This window comes from Halichoeres trimaculatus, unplaced genomic scaffold (assembly GCF_033239565.1).
Source record: "Halichoeres trimaculatus isolate MK-OKI-2021-1 unplaced genomic scaffold, fHalTri1.1 fHalTri1_scaffold_2, whole genome shotgun sequence".
NCBI classification, from domain to species: domain Eukaryota; kingdom Metazoa; phylum Chordata; class Actinopteri; order Labriformes; family Labridae; genus Halichoeres; species Halichoeres trimaculatus.
In genome coordinates this window covers 1,065,252-1,087,864 of record NW_027437180.1, presented here as the reverse complement: position 1 = coordinate 1,087,864, position 22,613 = coordinate 1,065,252, and the positions used below count along the sequence as shown (strand labels likewise).

Below are 22,613 nucleotides of genomic sequence, written 5' to 3'. Positions count from 1 at the left end.
GTGCTGCCAATTTGACAATTTGGTAGACTGTCTGCGCAGAGATGGGTGTGACTGCGCACCAGGGGGAGTTGTCATTAGATTCATGTTGGCGCAGTGACAATTTTGTGCCAAAAGGGCACGGGGGAGCGCACCCCACGCAGCTGTATTTGGTGACAGGCGCACATGTGCGCACATGTCATCAAAGCCTAAGAGGCAGGTTTCCAGGGTGTCAGGCACATTTTAATGCAGTAAACAATCACAGCAATCGCTATTTAATGTAACTGTCTGAACCAGCATATACATTTCTATCTATATTAACTGTCCTGTCACATCTGATGTCAGATTAAAGCCGTTTGTCATAATGGAAAGTTAACCTGACGGCAGCTGGAAGTTTGATGCACATCTTACAATTAAACAATAAACAACCTTAACATCTGATACATAGTATATAGCTGGTTCTGTCATTTCATTTAATTCAAAGAAAAGAGGGGGAGAAAAGACGAAGAAAAAAGAGACAAAATAAATGTTTGTCACTCAGGATTTACCCGTGATTTCCCATATTTCTCTGTTTTAGTCTTTAATTTTTAACATGATCTAAAAAGATGGAGTACATTATTGTAAGGAGGATGAGGTGGAGACACCAGGAGAGTATACAGTGTATCACCAAAGGTTCTGCTATTTGGCGATGACAAACCAGGAGTGCAGGTGGATCAAAAGTATTCTGAATGGATAAGCCAGCTGTGTAACTGTCTCTCAATTTTGTACTCCTATTAATGACAAAGGAACAGGTTAAATCTGTCCCGGGAGCTGGCACACACACACATCGTGTCCTCTGATGAGCCCTGCTGTCCATTTTCCTGCTGCAGGCACAGCGGCTCTGACTGTCTCCACTACCAGCACTGTTTCCGCGGTGCTGGAGAACAGTCAGACCAATCAGACGCTGCGCCTTGACCGCAGGGCATTTAAAGGCGAGGAGAGGCGCTCATTTGATTGATGAAAACAGCGCTCGGCTGTGTTAAACCCACTCACGGCTTTTCTCCTCCCTCTCTGCTATTTGCCTGGAGGGAGGCGTGGACGCGCAGCTCTGCACTCCTCTGTGCTCCTCTGTGCCTTGACTGCGCCTCTCTTGGCACTGCAGGAAACTTGCAAAGTGCACCGGTCACGCCCTGTGCACACGGCGAAGGCCGGTGCAGGGCAGGTGCGCCTGCGCCTGGTCTACAAAATTAGAGCCCTTTGATTTAGATATAACATTTAAATTTAACATTTAGATTTAGATTTAACATTTAGATTCAGATTTAACATTTAGATTTAGATTTAACATTTAGATTTAATATTTAAATTTCAATTTAGATTTAACATTTAGATTTAGATTTAGATTTAACATTTAGATTTACATGTATATCGCATTTACGTGTGACATTTAATATTTACATTTAACAAAAAATCGCACATGGTTTGAAGCTAAATGTGACAAAATGTTTCTGGGTTTGCTTTACAAACGGCACCCCATACTCAACGCGTAGCAGCAGGCTCTACTCTGAGCTCCTCCCGGATAGCCGATCTTCTCACCCTCTCTCTCTCCCTACAGGAATTCATTCTGCAAAACTTTGTGTGTGTGTGTGTGTATATGTGTGTGTGTGTGTGTGTGTGAAATGTTGGCACAATTTACAAATCTCCCTTAGCCCCACAGACACACAAACAGATATCAGAAACTCACTTGGGGCAGCCTTTCTTTCAAGCTGCTTATTATATTAATATTCTGATGTTTTAGGTTTGCCATGGTATTGGTATCGAAATTTTTTAGGCAGGTATCGTAATGAATCATAATTTTGGTAACGTGACAACACTAGTTAGGAGTGCTCTGAGAGGACTCTGAGAAGCTTTGTGATTACAGGCTCAGGTTTATACCTTATTATTTCATTTAACAGACTTGCCTCGAAATAAGACTCTTTTTTTCCACTATTTCTGAGGCGAACAAGAGTGTGTAAACCAGTGGGGGGAGTTACTCTGGTCATGTCCACTGAGCCTAACCCATGATAAACACTTCATGTGTGGTACTACAAACCCAACATATGCCTTCAGCATGAGAGCAGCGAAGTTTGAACACCAAGGTGAATGTGATTTCACAGAAGAATAAACGTAGTGTCATGTTCCAGCCCTGAGCTCACCAAAGAGCAACACTGCATTATAGATTCATACCCATGGTTTCAAGTTAAAATGCTAATAAATTTTATTTCAAAACAGTTTGGTTTCTCTGTGGTATTTTAGTGATATGAACATATGAGGTTGGAAAACCAAGAATTATATTAAGTGCAGATGAGCAGCTCTCTGAAAACAATCCTTCAGATGTCTTCGTCTTCTCTAAAAGCCTTCCTCCTCTTTCAGGCCCAGAGATGCCCAACACACCTGAGCAGCCATCAGTGTGAGCAGGAAGTGATGAAGGAAGAAACAGGTATCCATCCATTTGCCTATGACATCATTTCCTTTCGAGGGAAAAAAATTTCAACATTTCAAACTTCACCAAAGAAACTGGTCGTTGGCATCATGGTCAGACATGCTGAGAAACACTCACGTTACAGTGTAATGCCTCAAGTTAAAAAACCACACACATACACACACACTAAAAAGTATTGTATAAAGATTTTATGTGACGGACCAACACATAATATGGCTTAGTTGGGAAGTGTAAGGAAAGTGATACGTGGTGTTCAAGATCTTTTACAACTGGGAATCTGAATAGTGTTTTGATCCATCCATCCATCCATCCATCCATCCATCTTCTGCTGCGTATGGGAGCAGCCTAAGCAGGGGAGCCCAGACTCCCCCCCTACCCAGCTACTACCTCTAGCTCTTCTTTGGGGATCACGAGCCATCCCCAGGCTAGCCGAGAGACATAGTCTCCCCAGCGTGTCCTGGGTCTGCCTCAGGGTCTCCTTCTGGTGGGACGTGCCCTGAACACCTCACCAGGGAGGCATCTGGACGGCATCCTCATCAAATGCCCGAGCCACCTAATCTGGGTACTCTCAATGCATAGCAGTAGCGGCTCTACTCCGAGCTCCTCCCAGATAGCTGAGCTTCTCACCCTCTCTCTACGGGAGAGCCTGGCCAACTTACAGAGGAAGCTCATTTTGGCCGCTTGTACCCGTGGTCATGTTCTTTTGGTTACTACCCAAAGCTCATGACCAGAGGTGAAAGTGGAAACAAAGATCGACTGGTAATCAGAGAGCTTAGCCTTCAGGCTCAGCTCCCCCTTCACCATGACAGACCTGTGCAGAGTTCGCATTACTGCAGACGCTGCACCGACCCGCCTGTTGATCTCTCGCTCCATCCTTCCCTCACTTGTGAACAAGGCCCGGAGATACTTAAACTCCTCAACTAGGGGCAGGATCTTACCCCTAACCCAAAGAGGACACTCCACCCTTTTCCGGCTGAGGACCATGGACTCAGATTTGGAGGTGCTGATTCTCATCCCAGCCGCTTTACACTCGGCTGCAAACTGATCTAGAGAAAGTTGAAGGTCATGGCTTGATGAAGGCAACAGGACCACATCATCTGCAAAAAGCAGTGATCCAATCCTGAGGTCACCAAACCGAACCCCCTCAGCACCCTGGCTGCGCCTAGAAATTCTGTCTGTAAAAGTTATGAACAGAATTGGTGACAAAGGGCAGCCCTGGCAGAGTCCAACCCTCACTGGAAATGAGTCCGACTGACTGCCAGCAATGTGGACCAAGCTCTGGCACCAGTTGTACATGGAACGGTCGGCTCGCAAAAAGCAGTCTGATACCCCATACTCTCGGAGAACTCCCCCACAGGACACCCGAGGGACACAGTGGAATGCCTTCTCCAAGTCCACAAAACACATTTGGACATGTTGGGCAAACTCCCATGCACCCTATAGGACCCTGCTGAGGGTATAGAGCCGGTCCACAGTTCCACGGCCAGGACGAAAACCACATTGCTCCTCCTGAATCCGAGGTTCCACTATCCTACGGACCCTCCTCTCCAGTACCCCTGAATAGGCCTTACCAGGGAAGCTGAGGAGTGTGATTCCCCTGTAGTTGGAACACACCCTCTGGTCCTCCTTCTTAAAAAGAGGGACCACCACCCAAGTCTGCCAATCCAGAGGCACTGCCCCCGATGTCTAGTGATGTTGCAAAGTCGTGGCAACCACGTCAGACCCACAACATCCAGGAATCTCAGGAATGGAGTTTAAAGCAGTGTTAGGTTATAAAGAAATATCCCAAAGCAGAGCACTGTTCTGATCATCATTTTAAAACAAACAGCTATAAACCAACCAAGACACAGCTGTTTACCTAAACCTACAGACTGGGAAAAGAGTCTTATTTCAAGATATTAAGAGACAAAAATGAGGTCTCCTTTGCTGGTAGCAAGTAAAAATATCAGCTAGTGGGTTAAAAATGTGCCCCTTGACTTTTTTGAAATCAGAATAACGTCTTAATAGAAGATGAAGGTTGAATAAATATTATAGTCTCTTGATGACGAATGTGTTAGATTACAGTTAGATTACAGACTAGATAAATGATACAGTCTCTAGATCAAGGGTTCATGGCCTGGTCCGCTGTCAGGACTAGGGAAGAAATATTTGACTCCCGAGTTGACCCTGAACACAACAAAATCACTGCATGAACACGAGCAAAAAAACACAAACATCTGTTATGATGCCCAAATCAATAACAATGACTTCAGTGCTGGTACTGTTAGTGGTTCTTCTGCTTATCCCTGGATCGGTGTTCCACGTGTGTGGCGGTGTACCTGATCAGGTGCTCCGCCCACCTCTGTGTTTACTCAGCTCAATCACTGACAGCTGGTCCTTGGCCCCTGCTGAGCTGTCAAGGCTGTCATTGACATTTTGTTTTGATTTGTATTTCAAATTTTTTAATCAGCTTCTGTGGTGTAATTAATTTTTGATGAATTATTTTACTACTACAGTACTTTCCTCTCTTGATCTTAGGAGGCCAAAAAGTCTTGTTTTTGTGACATCACGAAATGTCAAGCAAAGAATTTTCTTCTTGCTCTTACTACTGCTGTCAGGCAATGTCAACCTGAATTCAGGCCTGGTTCTGAATAACATCAGTACTCCTGATGAATTCAGAACTAGGTCAGGCCTAGGTATACTTCATTTAAATGTCAGGAGTCCACTCCCCAAACTCAAACTCAAACTTTATTTATAGGGCACTTTTCATGCTTTAAAAGCAACACAAAGTGCCTCACAGGCTAAAAACAACATAAGTAAAAGACAAATCCAGACACACATTCGCAGGCAAACACACATACACACCTACTCCCATACACATGCATACTAACTGTAAAGAGAAGGGAGAGAGAGACATGGCTGAGCACTGAGGACTGAGGTAAGGAATAAGCTACCTTTGGGGGCTATCCACACTGAGGAGGGCTCCCGGCCCACAAGGAGTGCAGCCGGAGACTTCCCCGCCCCGCACAGACATGAGGCCCCACAACACAATGCAGTGGCCTATAGCCATGCAGGCGAAGCCGTCCCCTGGCAGCAGCTCCAGAAGTGGGCCAGGAGCAGCCCCCAGTGCGGAGAGCCCCTACAAGGAAACACTGGAGCTAAAAACCATCACACTAAAACAATAATAAAAATGTAAGAAGAAAGATAAAATAACATAATGGATAAGTCAAATGAAATGAAAAATTAAGAATGAAATGCTAAGAGCGTCGGTGGCGCAGTTGGAGAATGCGCTTGGTCGGTGATCGGAAGGTTGCAGGTTCAAGCCTAGCTCTGGGCGACACATGGCGATGTGTCCTTGGGCAAGACACTTAACCCCCAGTTGCTCCCACTGCTGCGTCAGTGGTGTGTGAATGGATACGACAAGGGCGTGACTGTGTTAAATGTACTGATGGATAGCTGTCATAGTAAAGATTGGATCCATCAGTGTGTGAATGTGAGAGTGAATGGGTGTGGATGGGTAAGTGTGACCTGTGGTGTACAGCAGCTTTGAGTGGTCCATTACTAGAAAAGCGCTATATAAGCTCAAGTCCATTTTTACCATTTTAAGAGTTTGACTAAAAGAATGAAGAAGATATACAGTAATACAATAAAACAATAAGTAATCAAATTATAAATTAACTTGGTTAAATCAAGTAAAAGCTTGATTAAAAAGGTGAGTTTTAAGCCATTTTTTAAAAATATCAACAGACTCTGCAGCCCTGAGATTCTCTGGCAGGCTGTTCCACAATCGGGGGCCATAATAAGTAATAGCCGCCTCCCCGTGTGTCTTAGTTCCAACTTTTGGTATGGTTAAAAGGCCAGTGCCAGAGGACCTCAGGGTCCGTGAGGGCTGATACGGTAAAAACAGGTCAGATAAATAAGAAGGCCCAAGGCCGTTAAGACATTTATTAACTATTAAAAGAACCTTAAAATCGATCCTGAAACGCACAGGGAGCCAATGCAGCAATTTTAAGACTGGAGTAATATGTTCCCGCTCTCTGGTCCTCGTCAGCACTCGTGCGGCTGAATTCTGTAATAATTGGAGGTTGGAAATTGTCTTTTTGTGAAGACCAGAGAGCAGGGCATTACAATAATCTAAACAAGAAGCGATAAAAGCATGCATTAACACCTCCGTGCTGGCCTGAGAGAGAAACGGGCGGACTCTGGCTATATTTTTGAGATGATAAAAACCGATCTTACATTCTTGATTTGTGGCATAAAAGAAAGCTCAGAGTCAAAAATCACGCCCAGATTTTTTACAGAATTTGTTGGTTTGAGACCTTGAAGTTTTGGTAAAAGTTTCTCTCTCTGGCCTTCAGGGCCAATGACTAGAACTTCTGTTTTGTCCTGGTTGAGTTGTAGGAAATTTGCTGCCATCCATGACTTTTATATCTAAGATGCATTTAAAAAGGGCATCAATAGGCCCTGTGTCATCAGGAGACACGGCGATGTACAGCTGCGTGTCATCAGCATAACTATGGAAGCTGATGCCCTGCCTCCTGATGACATCCCCCAGGGGAAGCAGCAAAGATTAAAAAGAGTTGGACCTAAAATTGACCCCTGGGGGACCCCACACTTTATCTCATGGGTTCCTGAGGAACGTGTATCCAAACTTACAAAGAAGCTGTGATCAGTCAGGTAAGAGTTGAACCAATTCAAAACAGTACCGGAGAGGCCAACTAGGTGCTTCAGTCTGTTTAATAAAATGTGATGGTCTACTGTATCGAAGGCAGCAGTCAGATACAGCAGCACCAAGACTGTGAGTTTATGGTTATCTAAATTGCACCTGATATCGTTTAAAATCTTTACAAGAGCCTTCTCCGTACTGTGATTCAACCTAGAACCAGACTGATGCTTCTCTAAGATATTATTCTGAATTAAAAAATAATTTACTTGGTTAATGACAAGCTTTTCTAAAACTTTACTTAAAAACGGTAAGTTGGGTACAGGCCGATAGTTTTTTAAGACATTGGGGTCTAAATTGCTCTTCTTCAGGAGGGGCCTTACCACTGCCATTTTAAAAGAAGAAGGAAAAACACCTGTCTGAAGAGAGCAATTCATAATGTACAGCAGCTGTTCCTCAAAGAAGCCATAAAATGATTTAAAAAATGGTGTGGGAATTGGGTCTAAAAGGCAGGTTGTGGGCTTTACCTGGGAGAAAACTTGACCAAGCGTCCTCGCGTCAACCAGGGCAAAACTCTCCAGTGTTTCCTCGGGTGAAATCAATGGCCCAGGTGAGTCGACAGTTAAAGTCTGTTTAGGTAAAAGATTCGACCTGGGCCCTGTTCTACGAAGCAGGATTACTGCCTAGTGAGGTAGCTTTGACGATAGGTTTCGGATTCCCTGTTCTACAACACGGGATCACTCCTCAGCGAGGCGAGTCTCCATGGTAACGTAGGCTGAACGGCTAACCTGGTCCGGGGCAGGTTAGGTTCCAGATTGAACTCACGGACTATTAAAACCCCGCCCACTGACCAATGAGCCCTCATGAAAAAATGGCTCGTCCATTCTTAATGGATCCCGTGGACATCGGAGCCCAACCCACTCTCTTTTTTGGATGACCACCTTTATGAAAGTTACCAGTTTTCCAGGAAGGGGTTGGTAGTATATGACACTTTCTACAGGTAGTTAAAGGGAATGAAGAACTCTCATTGCCGTAATAAGATCTTCACTGCCAACATTTCTGTTCCATGACAATATTTTATTGTCTGTATTAAAATTGTAACAGGAATTCATGTAGGGCTCATGTGGGCTACATATCACACAAAAAATGTAAACACGATAGGAATGAACAAATGAATAAATTCATCTAAAAAATAAATTAGGTATGTTGCATGTTACTGTAAAAGTGCATGGTGAACAGTGCTATTTCAGGATGATAATGGCACAAAATATTTTATTTGCACTGCACCACTACACTTACGCATTTAGACTTTTAGACATTTAGACAATTTTCTGCCAGCACTCCTTCCATGCTTAAGCAGCGGCGACGGTGCTGCTTTTGACGTTAATTACATGTTTCAGCTCATTATGCTTCCTCATGATCACCTCCCGCTCCTCCTGTGTGAAGTACGCGGTCCTTCTCTCTCTGGCTTGCTCTGACGCTCCAGACTGCTCCATGTTCGCGATTGGTCAGATGCAGCGGGCTCCGCCTTGTATGCGTGCACGCGCTCATTGCCTAGCTGGATCCACTTATGAGGTTGATAACCAGCGTCGTAAAACCGTGTAGCAAGACCGCCGGCTACCGCGCTCAGTTCAGCGAGGTAGCTCCAAGGCTATCTCGCTGAACTGAACTTGCTTCGTAGAACAGGGTACTGATGTCATTGATTTTACTCCTGAAGTGGTCTGCAAAGTCCTCACATAAAATGTCATTTGGAGTGGAGGATCTGTTAAAATGTTTGTTTGTTAAGAGGTCAATTGTGGAGAAAAGGAATTTTGGGTTGTTTTTATGGTTGGTTATTAAATTTTGAAAGTGGGATGTTCTGGCATGTTTGACTGAGTTATTGTAGGATTTGAGTAGTTCACGGTAGATTTCAAAGTGAACAGTTAATTTTGATTTTCTCCATTTTCTCTCTGCACTCCTGCAGCTTCTCTTCAGTTCCATGATTTCTCCAGTTCTCCATGGTGCTTTAGGCTTTGTTTTGATTTTTTTAGTTAAAAGTGGAGCAACTGAGTTTAGTGTGGATTTCATTCTACTGTTAAAATTGTGAACAATAAAATCACAGGGAGCTGGTAAAATAGCTGCAGGAGTGCTCTCTAAGATCTGAAAAAAAATGTCAGCCACTTCAGGAGTTAGGTAGCGTCTCCTCACAGTTCTCACAGGGGCTACCTGCTGGTTATAACTGGCGATGTTAAAAAATACACAGAAATGGTCTGACACGGCTAGATCCACGACAGAGAGAGCACCCACGGACAGGCCATGGGTTATAGCGGGGTCAAGGGCGCTCCCCCTGGCGTGGGTCTGTTGCGTAACATGCTGTTTAAAATCAAGGCAGTTTGAAATGTTTAAAAACTCTCTAGAAATTGAGTCTTTAGCCGTGTCCAGGTGTAAGTTAAAACCGCCAGTGAATAAAATCCTATTATAATTTGAATGAGAGAATGAGAGCAGATCTGAAAATTCACTGATAAAAACAGGGGAGTAACGGGGTGGTCTATAGACCGTTACACACAGGATGGGTGGACTGCTAAAACGAAAGGCATGGTGTTCAAAGGAGGTATAACTGTTAAAAGAAACCTCTCTTAAAACCATTGTATTTCTGAAAATCGATGCAGTCCCAACCCCCCTTCTGCTCTCCCTGGAAGAAAATAAAAAGTTAAAATCTGGTGGGGAGGCCTCTGTGAGGACAAAGGGTGCATCGGTACCAAGCCATGTCTCTGTAAGGAAAATATAATCTAAGTTAGTATCTAAAATTACATCACGTATTAAAAAAGATTTGTTGGTCAGAGAGCGCACATTCAGCACAGCCATTTTAATGTCCATGCTGAACGTGCGCTCATCATGCTGCTTTAAAGGAATATTTAAAAGATTACGATGTTGATGTGGTCTCTGTTGAGGTTTGTTGTTGTGTCTATTGCTGATGATGACAGGGATTGATGAATGGACAGGTGGTAAAGAGGAGGGTTGAATATTGTGAGTGGGGTGTGTAGTGGGAATGTACTGTCATGCTGAAAAAGCTTTACAGGAGCGCAGAGTGAGTTCAATGTTCAGAGATAGGAGACGGGAACCTGTGTGATTAAGGTGGAGTTGATCGTGCTTAAAGAGATCGGGTCTATTGTAGAAGGATGTGAAGTTGTCCACGTAGGGGATACCTGTGTTGCAGCAGTAGCCCTTCAGCCAGATGTGAAGCTGTCTTAATCCGGAGAATTTCACATCGCCAAAGCAGGGAGACGGAAACGGCCCAGAAATCACACAGCGCTTCCCTGCATTAAGAATACTGTCGATCAGCTTTACAAAGACTTTTTTTCAGCTTCTCTGACATCCAACATGAGTCACCACCGTAGACACAGATGGGTGGTGACATAGGAGTTGTTGGAGGGCGTTGTTTATATCAACAACACGTGCGCCTGGGTGGCACGAGGTACTGCACCTGTTGATCCGCACGTGTCGGACCATGGAGGATCCAACAACAAGGACCGGATAGGGCGCGGGCTCCTGCGGTAAAGCGGGATGGACGCCATGAGAGGAGCGAGGCGGAGGACTCACCTGAAAACCCATTTCAGGAGCCAGGCGATGTCTGGTTGCGCGGGAGGAGAGTGCTAAATCGTCGTCGTTGCGCACAGAGGGCTCAGACCTTCCGCAGACGGACTTCTGCTTGGGACTGTGCGGCTCCCGGGATCGGTGTAGGTCCTTAGTGCACCCCTTACCAGTGGCAGCGGGTCCTACTGTTCCCTGGTGTAAACTTCCGGAGCTCCTCCGCAAGACGGCCTGTTTTAGCAGCTCGTGGCGCTAGAGGAGGTGGGCCCAGGGGAGGAAAATCCTTTTTATTCAGGACATCAAACCTGTTGCTCAGCGGGAAGGCCGTTGGTGATAATGGAAGGGAAGGGGGCACAGCACGGTGTTTATCCCTGCAGGCAACGGACCAGAGCTCAGGCTGGTGCGGTGTGGAGCTTACCGGAGCCTCCACCTCTCGACCGGCAGACACCTGCACCTCCGCGGGTACAGGGGATGAAGCGGGTCCTGCTGTTGTCCTGGGCTTCGCTCCCAGGCGAAGCCACGGATCTTCTAGCAGGTCTGAGGCAGCCTCGGGTTCCAGGGCCCCGGTGATTGCAGAGCCGAACCAGGGAATGGTGAGATCGGCGACCATCTCTGGAGCTACTGGAGAGGGGCCGTGAGGGAGGCTGGCGTTGGTGAATCCATGACTGGAGGTGCTCATGATGGCGAGGTGTTTTGTCTGGGTCGTGGCAACGGAAAACTCCATGATGAGATTATTCTTCTCCATGACCTCGGCTCTCAGCAACGCAATGTTTTTCCTCAGCTTCGAGATGGTGAGTGAGCATGAGCAGGACACACACTCAGACTTGTCATCAGCCATTGTCGCGCAGATAAAAAGGTTAAAAGGATTAAAGGCAGCTCAGATGCTTTAAATCCTTGACAGTTCACAGGTACAAAAATTACAGTTTTTCAGTGAAGTGTACCGTTGCTACGGCAAACAACACTGCGGTGGGCTGCGGGAGGTGAGCCCGATCAGGGATTGATAGTGTTAAAACTTGCAATCGAGACTGAAAATCAAAGTTCCAATATGATTTAGGACTGGATAGACTTTCAGAGTCTCTGATAAGTGACTTTTAACAAGATAGATCTTGTTCAAATCCGGGTTCAGTCAACAAATGCTGACATACTTGTCCCGTCGGAATCCTGGCTTAGTAAAGCAGTCCCTGATAAAGATATTGCTATTAATGTGTATAATGTTTTCCAGTGTGATCGGCCGGGGAAAGGTGGCGGGGTAGCCATATACATTCAAAATTCATTTAACGTTACCCTCCTATCCTCACTTTCCATGTGTAAGCAGTTTGAAGCCCTTGCCCTGAAGCTGGATTTCACTCATGGCCAGACTCTCAACATCATAGGATGTTATAGACTCCAACTGCCTCCACTGATGCTCTATCCTTGCTTGTGTTGTTTGTGGCTGGGTTAAACTCCAGTGAACTTCTTTTTGTAGGGGATTTAAACCCTGACTGGTTGACTTGGTCGTCAGACAACCTTAAATCAGTCAGCAACTTTCTGAAATTAACTCAACTAGTAAATTCCCCTACCCAGTCAAATAGTAAAAACTACTCAAAATCATCCTCAATTGATTTAATATTAACAAATGCCCCCCACAAATACACAAACATAGGTGTATTTGTAAACGATCTCAGTGATCACTGTGCCATTGCAACAGTGAGAAATACAAAACTGCCCAAATCCAAGCCGCATATTCTCTTCAAAAGAGATTTTAAAAACTTTTGTGTACAAGCATTTTTACATGATCTGGCTATTTTTTAATTTGAACGACCCCAAAAAGTTTTGGGTCACCGGTTCAAATCCCCACCTCGGCCGGTGGGTCTTTCTGTGTGGAGTTTGCATGTTCTCCCCGTGCATGTGTGGGTTCTCTCTGGGTACTCCGGCTTCCTCCCACAGTCCAAAAACATGCTTACCAGGTTAATTGGTCACACCAAATTGTCCCTAGGTGTGAGTGTGTGCGTGCATGGTTGTCTGTATATGTGTCAGCCCTGCGATTGACTGGCGACCAGTCCCTGCCTCTCGCCCAATGATTGCTGGGATAGGCTCCAGCCACCTGTGACCCTAAAACAGGATAAGCGGTATAGAAAATGGATGGATGGGTAATGACTAGTCACCTGCCAAGCTCTTTAGTTACAAATTCTGGTCCCCTATCTGATAAGACATCCATTTTAAATTATTTTAATGATCATTTTATCTCTGCTGGCTCCTTGTTTGAGTCTGATGACCCACCCAGTGTAAACTCACCCTTGTTCCCATCATCAACAAGTGGTGGCACCATCAGCCCTTTTGAGCTTATTGCTGTGACTGCCTCTGAGGTTCAGACTGCTCTGAAGAGACTGAACACAGGAAAAGCTGCTGGGCCCGATAATGTCGATCCTTTATTTTTAAAATTGGCAGCTGTTTTTAGTGCTGAGCCTCTGGCACACATTTTTAACCTGAGTTTTATCAGTAATAAAATCCCAAAAGTTTGGAAATCTGCTTTTATTTTCCTCCTGTTAAAAGGGGGAGAACCCAGTAATTTAAATAACTATAGACCAATTTCCAAACTATGTGTTATAGCAAAGTTGTTTGAAAGGATCGTCAGTGATCAGTTAAAGGATTTTTTAGAGTCAAACAATATTTTATCATCATTTCAATCTGGTTTTAGAAAACAGCACAGTACTGTTACTACGGGTCTTCAAGTTTTTAATGATTTTATTGAGGCTTTGGACAGTAGGAAGTTTTGTGTAGCTCTTTTTAATGATCTGTCCAAAGCCTTTGACACAGTAGATCACAAACTCTTGACTAAAACTTTTATATAACATTGGCATTTCTAAATCTGCCACTTATTGGTTCAGTGAGTATTTAACAAACGGACACAGTGTGTACAGGTCGCTGGATCCACCCCTGCTGTTCTAGATGTTTCCAAAGGGGTGCCCCAAGGCTCAGTCCTGGGACCCATTTTATTTTCAATATATATCAATAGTTTGTGTTCTACTGTGTCAAATGCATTTTATCACTTTTATGCAGATGATACCATTATCTATTGCTGTTCATCCTTACTCACCCAGGCTTTTGAGTTTCTACAAGCTGCTTTCACTGTTGTACAGTCTCGTCTGAGAAGCCTGAAACTGGTTTTAAATGCTAAAAAGACCAAGCTCATGGTCTTATCAAACTCAAGTGAGTTACCAGCAAATGTCCCGACAGTGGTAACACAACAAGGAAACCCAATTGAGCTGGTCTCCAATTATAAGTATGCGGGTTTTCTTTTGGATCGTGAGCTTTCTTTTAAAGAACACATTGCTGGCTTAGTCAACAAACTTAGGATAAAGCTTGGTTTCTTCTTCAGAAACAGATCCTGTATTTCAATAAGAGCCCGAAAACTGCTTGTGTCAGCAACATTTCTTTCACTGATTGACTATGGAGATGTGCTGTATTTCAGCGCTCCTTTAAAATGTCTCCAATCCTTAAACGCTGTTTATCATAGTGCATTGGGGTTTGTCACGGGTGATGGTCGCCTCACACACCATTGTGACCTGTACATTCATTCTGGGTTGCCCTCTTTAAGTGCCCAAAGGTACACGCACTGGCTGACACTCATATATAAAGTAATTCTTGGCTTGGTTCCATTTTACTTATGCTCTCTCCTGTGGAGAACTACAAACCACTATGCCTTACAGTCCTGTGATATTTTAAATCTTTCTGTTCCTCATGTAAGAACTGAACTAGGGAAGAAAGCATTCAGCTTTGCTGCTCCAACAGCGTGGAACTCTCTACAGTCTGAACTGAAGCTCTCAGAGCTCATCTCACTTGGAGCCTTTCAATCCTTGTTGATGGATAAACAGCATGAAACCATTAAGAAATGCCTGTGTTTCTGAACAGCTATTTATGTTTAATAATCTTCTGCCCCTTCCTGCACTTCTCTAATTCACCAAAAAATGTATTTCTAATCACTTTTATGTTGTATACTGTTTCTAACAATATGATTTTACCATGACGTGTGTTGCTGACCTCTTGGCCAGGTCACCCTTGTGAAAGAGATCATGATCTCAATGTTTTCTTTTTACCTGGTTAAATAAAGGTTAATTAAGAAAAAAAAAATGACATAATGCACCAACTTCTTACATTCGCTTAATAAAAAAAGAGTGCAGCACCTTCATTTTGTAATCATTAATGCAACATGAAGAACTTATTACGAGGGCTGTCAATAGATTAAAATATTTAATCGCGATTAATCGTATGATTCTTCATATTAACTGGCGATTAATCTCAAATTGATTGCGCGTTTATTCACATTTTAAAAATGTACCTTAAAGGGATAATTTACAAGTTTTTAAACAAAACAGCCTTTTTTTTTGGGCAGCTCAACACAAATGGATAGAGCTCATGCATCACAACAACCGGCACATTGTCCAACAAGTACTTTTGGTTGGGAAAAAAAAGATAATTCTCTGGACACACTTAAAAAAAAATCTCACACAATGTATTTCTCTGCAGTCCCTGTATGCTTGGCCAGCAAGTGGTATTTGAGACTGTCAGAATGACAAGAATGTCTCTTGACAGTCCTTTTAAACAGTAACAGGGTGTTAGAGGGCTGTGTAAGACCAAAATGGCTTAAAATAAGTCAAAAAGTCACTTAAGTAGTAGCAGTGCTCTCTGTGTCTCATTGATGACTCCTGACTCTAATGTGGTCACACTTCTTGTAAACAAACACCTCACGGTGACGTAGGTGAGCCATGAGTGTGTGCGCGCGGGTGTGTGTGTTACCTGCTAAAGTCTGGTTCATATTGGAGTAGTGTAGAAGATGGCGGAGCAAAATGCTGCACCTCTGGAAAAAATGCAATGGCGTAGACGCTTACAGAAGGAGATGGATCCTCAGAGTTGTTGGCATCCCTGAGCAAGCCAGAGAAAACATCAGGAAGACCCTCGTAGATCTTTTCAGCCAGGTGTCCACAGATCCCACCAAGACATAATATGGCAGGATGCCAGAACATCTGTCCTACTTTGAGAGGAAAATAAAGTTCCTAGAAGACCTGACACAAACAACCACGGACGCCAGAAACAAACTGTGGCCGATGGACTGTGGACACAAGCAGTATCTGGGGGATGTTGTTCCTCCTGTGCACCTTCAGGAAGTGCAGTCTCTGCTGGGTCCTCTTCAGCAGCTCAGAGGTGTTCACAGGCAAGGAAGGAGGGCAAGAAAGCAGGCTTCAGAGGTCCACACGCACACACGGTAAAAGAATCAATGTAAATGACCTCTAAGTTCATCCAGAATCAGTTCACCCATTGAAAAGGTACTCATAAGTAAATCTCTAAAGAACTGCAAGTTATTTCAGCGGCAGGGAGTTATAATGGGTTTTTTTTTCGACCTAAGGTTTATTATTTTTGTTTTTAAATGACCAATATCTTCATGCCTTATGTGCGCAAGTCACGCCTGTCCACAACTTGCAAGAAGTTTTGAAAAAGGGTGGTGTTTACATAGATCTCGTAGGTATGTCAATTCTTTGCTAGTGATAAAAAAGGTGATAAACTCTATCAAGAGCATAATGATACTGAGAACCTAATTTCATTAGCCATTTTTCTCCGCTTCTTCAGTTCAAATTGTTGTACTGTCTTTGTTTAAAATAAATCCCCACATGCAAAATATATTCCTCAATTAATTGCGATTATGAAAATAGAGAGTACTCGAACCAGTTAAAATGATAAGTGTTTTCAATTGGCATGACATTAAGAGAATTATTTGTGGGTCTTTTAGCCTACTGATAAACTAATAAAAGGTCAGGTTGCTACACAAAATTGAAGTTTAGCCAAATAAGCCACACACACACAGAGATTTATATATATATATCTATATATGTGTATATATATATATATATATATATATATATATATATATATATATATATATATATATATATATATATGTAACAAGTATGTATTTTGTGTGTGAAGTTCGTCAAAATTCTTCCTAATATTCCCTAAATGTTATTTTTCTCATTTATTTTCATTTTGGAAAATGTTAACGTTTTGTATTTACATGCAAGGCTCTACTTTGTTTAAAGAAGGAGACTTTTATTTTGAAGGGACGTGCTTTGATTTGTGACAGAATCCAGCAGCTCACTCTCTCTGCTGTCTGGATTCTAATTAACGGTACGTTGTATGCACAGCTCTGCTGCATTTTTTTGTTTTAACACACAATGCAAGAGTCTTAAGTTAAACCAAGTGGTGGTACTTACATGAAAGGTGCAGACATTTTTTGACACGGACTTTCTGTGAATATTTTCATGTATAACTTTGTTATGTCCGTGCTAAAACCGCTAAACCACTAGCGATGCTAGCGCTGTATAAGCCACGTGGAGACGAATCCTTTACTGTGTGTGTGTGTTTGTTTTGACTCATAGGAGCAGGAGCTGTGTCCTATGTCTTTAAATAAGAGCACTACCCCTGTGTCTCATCCTGTGTTTCATGTATGCAGCACGCAGTAAACGCTGTGAACCTGAACTCTGAGTTGTCTCATTCATATATATATATATATATATATATATATATATATATATATATATATATATATATATATATATATATATATATATATATATATATATATCATAGGGGAATCCTCTGGGCCTTCAAGGTATTTAGTATTCAGTGAAGGCCTTATAAAAAATATTGAAAAAAATGTTGTACTCCTAAATAATTATTTTGTTTTGTTTTATTTTGTTTTTATTTATTTATTTTACTCACTGGAATCATAGCAATGAGTTTTATATTATTTTTATAAACTTGTCCTGACAAACAGTGGGTTAATATAACTAAATGGAAAATGGACCAATCACAATTTTCCTTTTGATTGCATCCGGGTAAATCAGCGATACCTTCTGGTAGGCCAGGCCTTCAGCAGCTGCAATGAATGGCTGTGTAACTCAAGCAAATGTGGACACAATTTGACAATGACAGCTGTCTTAGCCAATCATATTTAGTTAAGTTGTGGGCGGGATAATTTCCTGTCATCTTCCGGGGATTTGCAAATACTTAATGGATAAGCGCCTAACTGTAGCTGTGAGTGAGTGAGGACAAAAGAGAAGATCTAGTTGGCAGAACGTGAAGAGAAATGGCAGAAAGTAATGGAGAAGACTGTGAGGTTGCTGGATTACTTGAAACTCCGTTTTCAAGGCTGTCTTTTCAAGAAAAGCTTGAAATTGCGCTGAAAGCTCGCCAGCTCCAACCTGGTCTAACCTTGGGGCAGGGCAGAGCGCACCCTCCACAGCTGTAATTTGGTGACAAGCGCACATGTGCGCACGCCTCAGAGGCAGGTTTCCAAAGTGTCAGGCACATTTTAATGCAATAAACAATCACAGCAATCACTATTTAATGTAATCCTCTGAACCAGCATATACATTTTGTATCTATATTAACTGTCCCGTCACATTTGATGTCGGATTAAAGTCGTTTGTCATAATGGAAATGTAACCTGAAGGCAGCTGGAAGTTTGATGCACATCTTACAAGTCAACAATAAACACCCTTTACATCTGGTACTGAGTAAATATCTGGCTTCTCTCATTTCATTAAATTCAAAGAAAAAAAGCAGAGAAAAAAAGAGAGGAAATAAATGTATGTTACTTTGGATGTACCTGTTATTTCCCATATTCCTCTATTTTAGTCTTTATTTTTAACGTGATCTAAAAAGATGGAGAACATTATTGCAGGGAGGATGAGGAGGAGACACCGGGGGAGTATACAGTATATCACTTAAGGTACGCACGATTTAAGCACAAATTTGTGTGTATGCACTGTTGGTGAATGAGGCCCATTGTGAGCAAAGTGATTGATTTAATTTTTTTTTTTTTTTTTTTCAATTTTATATCTTAATTTTTTAATTGTTGAAGTTGTGTTAGGTATTGCAGTGTTCAGGCACATGTTAATTTGTAATCCAGCACAACTATCAACATACTGAACTTCCATGGCACATGATTCTGGCTATTGATTTTATTTCTTTGTTTGTTTATTGCCACATGTGGTCCCATGGTCCTACCAAAGGCCCAATTTATTATTGCCTGGCTAAAAAATCCTGCTAGCCAGAGGGCTCGAAACAACAGTAAGAAGTAAAAAGTAAGGATTGATTTGAGTTTTTGTGTACATTTAGCACTGTATCTCATTATATAATAGAAAAGAATAGAATAGAACTTTATTCGTCATTGCAACAAGTACAATGAAATTGCAAAGCCCTTCAGTCAGTGCAAAACAGTGTAAAGTGCAAAATAGCTGCCATGTTCAGGTGCACTGATGACATAATTGTTAAATTGTAATTATATGATGACAAATGGGGTAGTGATTTTAGCCTTTGTTCAGGACCCTTACTGCTAGTGGGTAGAAACTGTCTCTAAACCGGTTTTTCCTTGCAGTGATAGACCTGTACCACCTGCCTGACGGTAACAGATTAAACATGTGGTGTCCGGGATGAGAGGGGTCCTGGGTTAATTTTCCCGCCTTTTGGCAGCGGGAATTGTGCAGTTCTTCCAGTTTAAGGAGAGGGCAGTCGTTGATGTTTTTGGCTGAGTTGATAATCCTTTGCAGTGATATCCTCTAAGCCACTGTGCAGCTGGTGTACCACACGCACAGACAGTACACCAGGATGCTCTCGATGGTGCACCTGTAGAAAGACACAAGCAGTCTCTGGAGGATGTTGTTCTTCCTGTGCACCTTCAGGAAGTACAGTCTCTGCTGGGCCCTCTTCAGTAGCTCAGAGGTGTTCACAGTCCAGGTCAGGACCTTCTCTAAGTGGACTCCCAGAAGGCGGAAGTCCTCTACCCTCTCCATACATTCCCTGTTGATGTGTAGGGGTGGAATGTCTGGTTTGTCTGTTTTATGGTACAGCCACAAAGCGAATTTGCATCGAGACTACATACGAAGCCAATGCATAGAGGCGTTTAGTCCCTGATTCGCCACGGACAGCTCGTTGGATATGTTTGGGGCATCTGTGGATTTGGAGTGCCGGCTCGTTTGGGGGTTGTCAGACGCCTAAACGCTTAAATTGAAAATATTGAACCTTTGACAGGAATTCGTGTGAGGCTGTGCCGCGGCAGCCAATCAGCAACGACATTTCCCCATGACGTCATTGATCTAATGACATTGAGGGGGAACCGTCACCTGCTCCGACTCCAACCCTGCTGGAAGATGGAGGAGAAAATAATCTGTGCGGTGTGTCATTATCCAGAGTAATATGATATGATTTGCGTACCCTACAGAGACCGGGAAAAAGGAGCAGGCTTGCGTGAAAGTCCCTGAGGAGACAGGTTTTGAATGTAAGCTCTGTAAATATTCATTTCCAGCTGGATTTGCCTCCACGGGTCATCACTGAGTCCGACTGTGTTTTCCTCAGTGGAGTTTTGTCGTAAAAGTTGTAAGAGCCTGATAGAGAGGAGGGAGGAGCGGGGCAGGGGCAGAGCCAGGGAAAAGATGGAAGTTCTCTGCGGTCCGCTCTTTCCTCAACCTCTTCATTATCCCGAGGGAGACCTTCGGGAAAATGGGTCAAGGGGTTGAGGATGAGGGAACAGCCCGGCAGGGCCAGTGGAGGTGGATTACCAGGGTGAGACTGCAGGCCTTGATTGTGATCTCCAAAGCTTCCACACACTCTCTTGAAACCACAGCTCATTGTTTTCCAGATGCTCTTTTGGCCTTCTGTCTTTAAATGAGCGGGCTCTCTACTCTGCCAACACAGTGACACGCGTCAGCCCCTCAGCTTGTCAAAAATAGTCCAGCGTCCAGATTTGCGCGTTCAAGCGGCGCGTTACAGGCATAACGCACGTTTAATTTCGCAAGTTCTCGCTCGATGTGGCCGTGGCATTAGTCCTCTGAAAGTCGATGATCAGCTCCTCGGTCTTAGCTGTGTTGAGGAGCAGGTTGTTGTCTCTGCACCACCCAGTCAGCTGCTCCACCTCAGCCCTGTATGCAGACTCATGCCCCCCAGAGATGAGCCCCACTACTGTGGTGTCATCGGCAGGTACAGTCAGATGTGTAGAGGGTGTAGAGCCGAGGGCTCAGCACGCAGCCCTGGGGAGAGCCAATGCTAAGGCTGACGAATCCAGATGTGTGGTCTCCCACCCTCACCCCTCTACCTGCAGTCCGGCAGGAAGCTGTAGATCCACATACATATGGAGTGTGGAAGTCCAAGGTCTCCCAGTTTACCCACCAGTTTGTGAAGAAGGACGGTGTTAAATGTGGAGCTGTAGTCCACAAAGAGCATCCACGTGTAGGTCCCCTGCTGATCCAGGTGGTACAGTGTCACGTTGAGCGCTGCAGCTAAAGCAACCTCTGCTGATCTGTTGGATCTGTAGGCACACTGGTGGGGGTCGGGACTCTCTGGGAAGAGTGGGTACCCTTCTGTGCGTTTTCTCGCCGCCTGTTACCTCTCCGCCGGCATGGTGATCCATGAAGACACAGGATCTCTTGCTTTGTCCGTCGGGATGTTGTGCGAGTCAATAAAATCTGACTGTTATATATATATATATATATATATATATATATATATATATATATATATATATATATATATATATATATATATATATATATATATATTCTTTCAATAAATATTTAAAACTTACAATGGTCTTTCTTTTTATTTCAAAAGGATTTCATCAATTTGAAGTAATAAATAATAGCGATCTCATCAGTGTCAGCACAATGAGACTCAGAGAGCACTGCTACAACTTTAGAGACTTTTGGACATTTTAGCCTGACACATCCCTCTAACATCCCTGCTTCATTTAAAACGATTGTAAAGATATGCGCTTGCGGTGGTTATACGTCATGGATCACACGCGCTGTCCGTGTGCTTGTGCTTGTGCATGAAGTAAACCCTGCCAAAGCTCACCTCTCCGAAGCGTGCCAAAGCAGAGAAGTGAATAGTGCTCAAGCACGGCACGGTTGCGGTCACACTGGCCATTCAAAACGTGCTTTAGGGCTGAAGCGGGCTTAAGCACGACACGGTTTGCAAGTGTGACTGCGTCCTTAGTCTCATCTTTCTCCAAAGAGGACACAGATTGTTTTTGCCATGTTTCATTGTGTCAGACAAGTCAAGAGACAAATAAACACACTTTGTGAGTACAACTGACCAGAAAAGGTCACTTTTACAAACAAAAACACAAAGTTATAAATAATAATGATCTTTGCAGTTTACACATAAACTCCCACTGAATTGTGGATATCATCCACCCCCCCCCCCCCCCCCCCCCCCCCCCCCCAAGCTTACAGAGATCACCACAGTAGCACCTTTCACTCTACAGAAGTTTGCCAGGTGCTTTGGGCCAAGGCAGATGTAGCACCAATTTCTCTTTGCAGGTTGCCACTGTACTGTCTGGACAAAGTCCTGGTTTGTGGTTGGCACTTTTACAATGCAGGTTTGCGCAGCGTTAGTTGCTGCTGTGTTTGCTGCTGCTAATGACACATTCCACCTTTTAGCATTGTTTTCACAAAAGGGTGCTTGTTTAATGGTTTGTTATTTAGTGGAAGGTCTTTTGTTCTATACCTGATGTGGTAAGTTAAAGCCCTCTCTGTTTACTTTGGGCTTTATTTTGCAGGAACTGGATGAGCTCATGAACATTCCATTCTGACTTGCGTGTGTAGGCCAAAACCACATCCTCTGGGATGAGCTGCATCAGTACTTGGAATAGCAGAGAGCCGTACGTGTCACTGTGAACACCCAAGGATTGTAAACTTCAGATCTGTAATTCACATTCATCTTAAAGGTGTCTTAGAGCAAAAACATCTGAAGATTTCTTTACAGGTGCCAGGTTCAGTAATTTTGACATGTGCACACAAAAAACAATGTCATTCCTTCCGAACTGCTTCTGGAGTAGTTCTACTGCTGCATCATAATTTTCATCATTCATTGTAAGTCCCCCCCTGTCCTGTCACAGCACGTGCTGCTGCTCCAGCTTGACTTCCCTGTTCTCAG

General features: G+C 43.5%; 1 protein-coding gene across 2 annotated transcripts in view; it reads left to right on the top strand.

The window, feature by feature from the left end:
- Positions 1-22,613, top strand: part of LOC141803562 (uncharacterized) — a 78,416-nt gene that overhangs the window by 44,265 nt on the left and 11,538 nt on the right. For both annotated transcript variants that reach the window (XR_012599575.1, XM_074687687.1), the window contains exon 4: positions 2,365-2,431. Coding sequence is in view for 1 of the 2 variants with exons in the window: in XM_074687687.1 (XP_074543788.1) it covers positions 2,365-2,431 (67 nt within the window). In the remaining variant the exon portion in view is untranslated. Of the gene's footprint in view, positions 1-2,364; positions 2,432-22,613 lie in introns of those variants that run through there.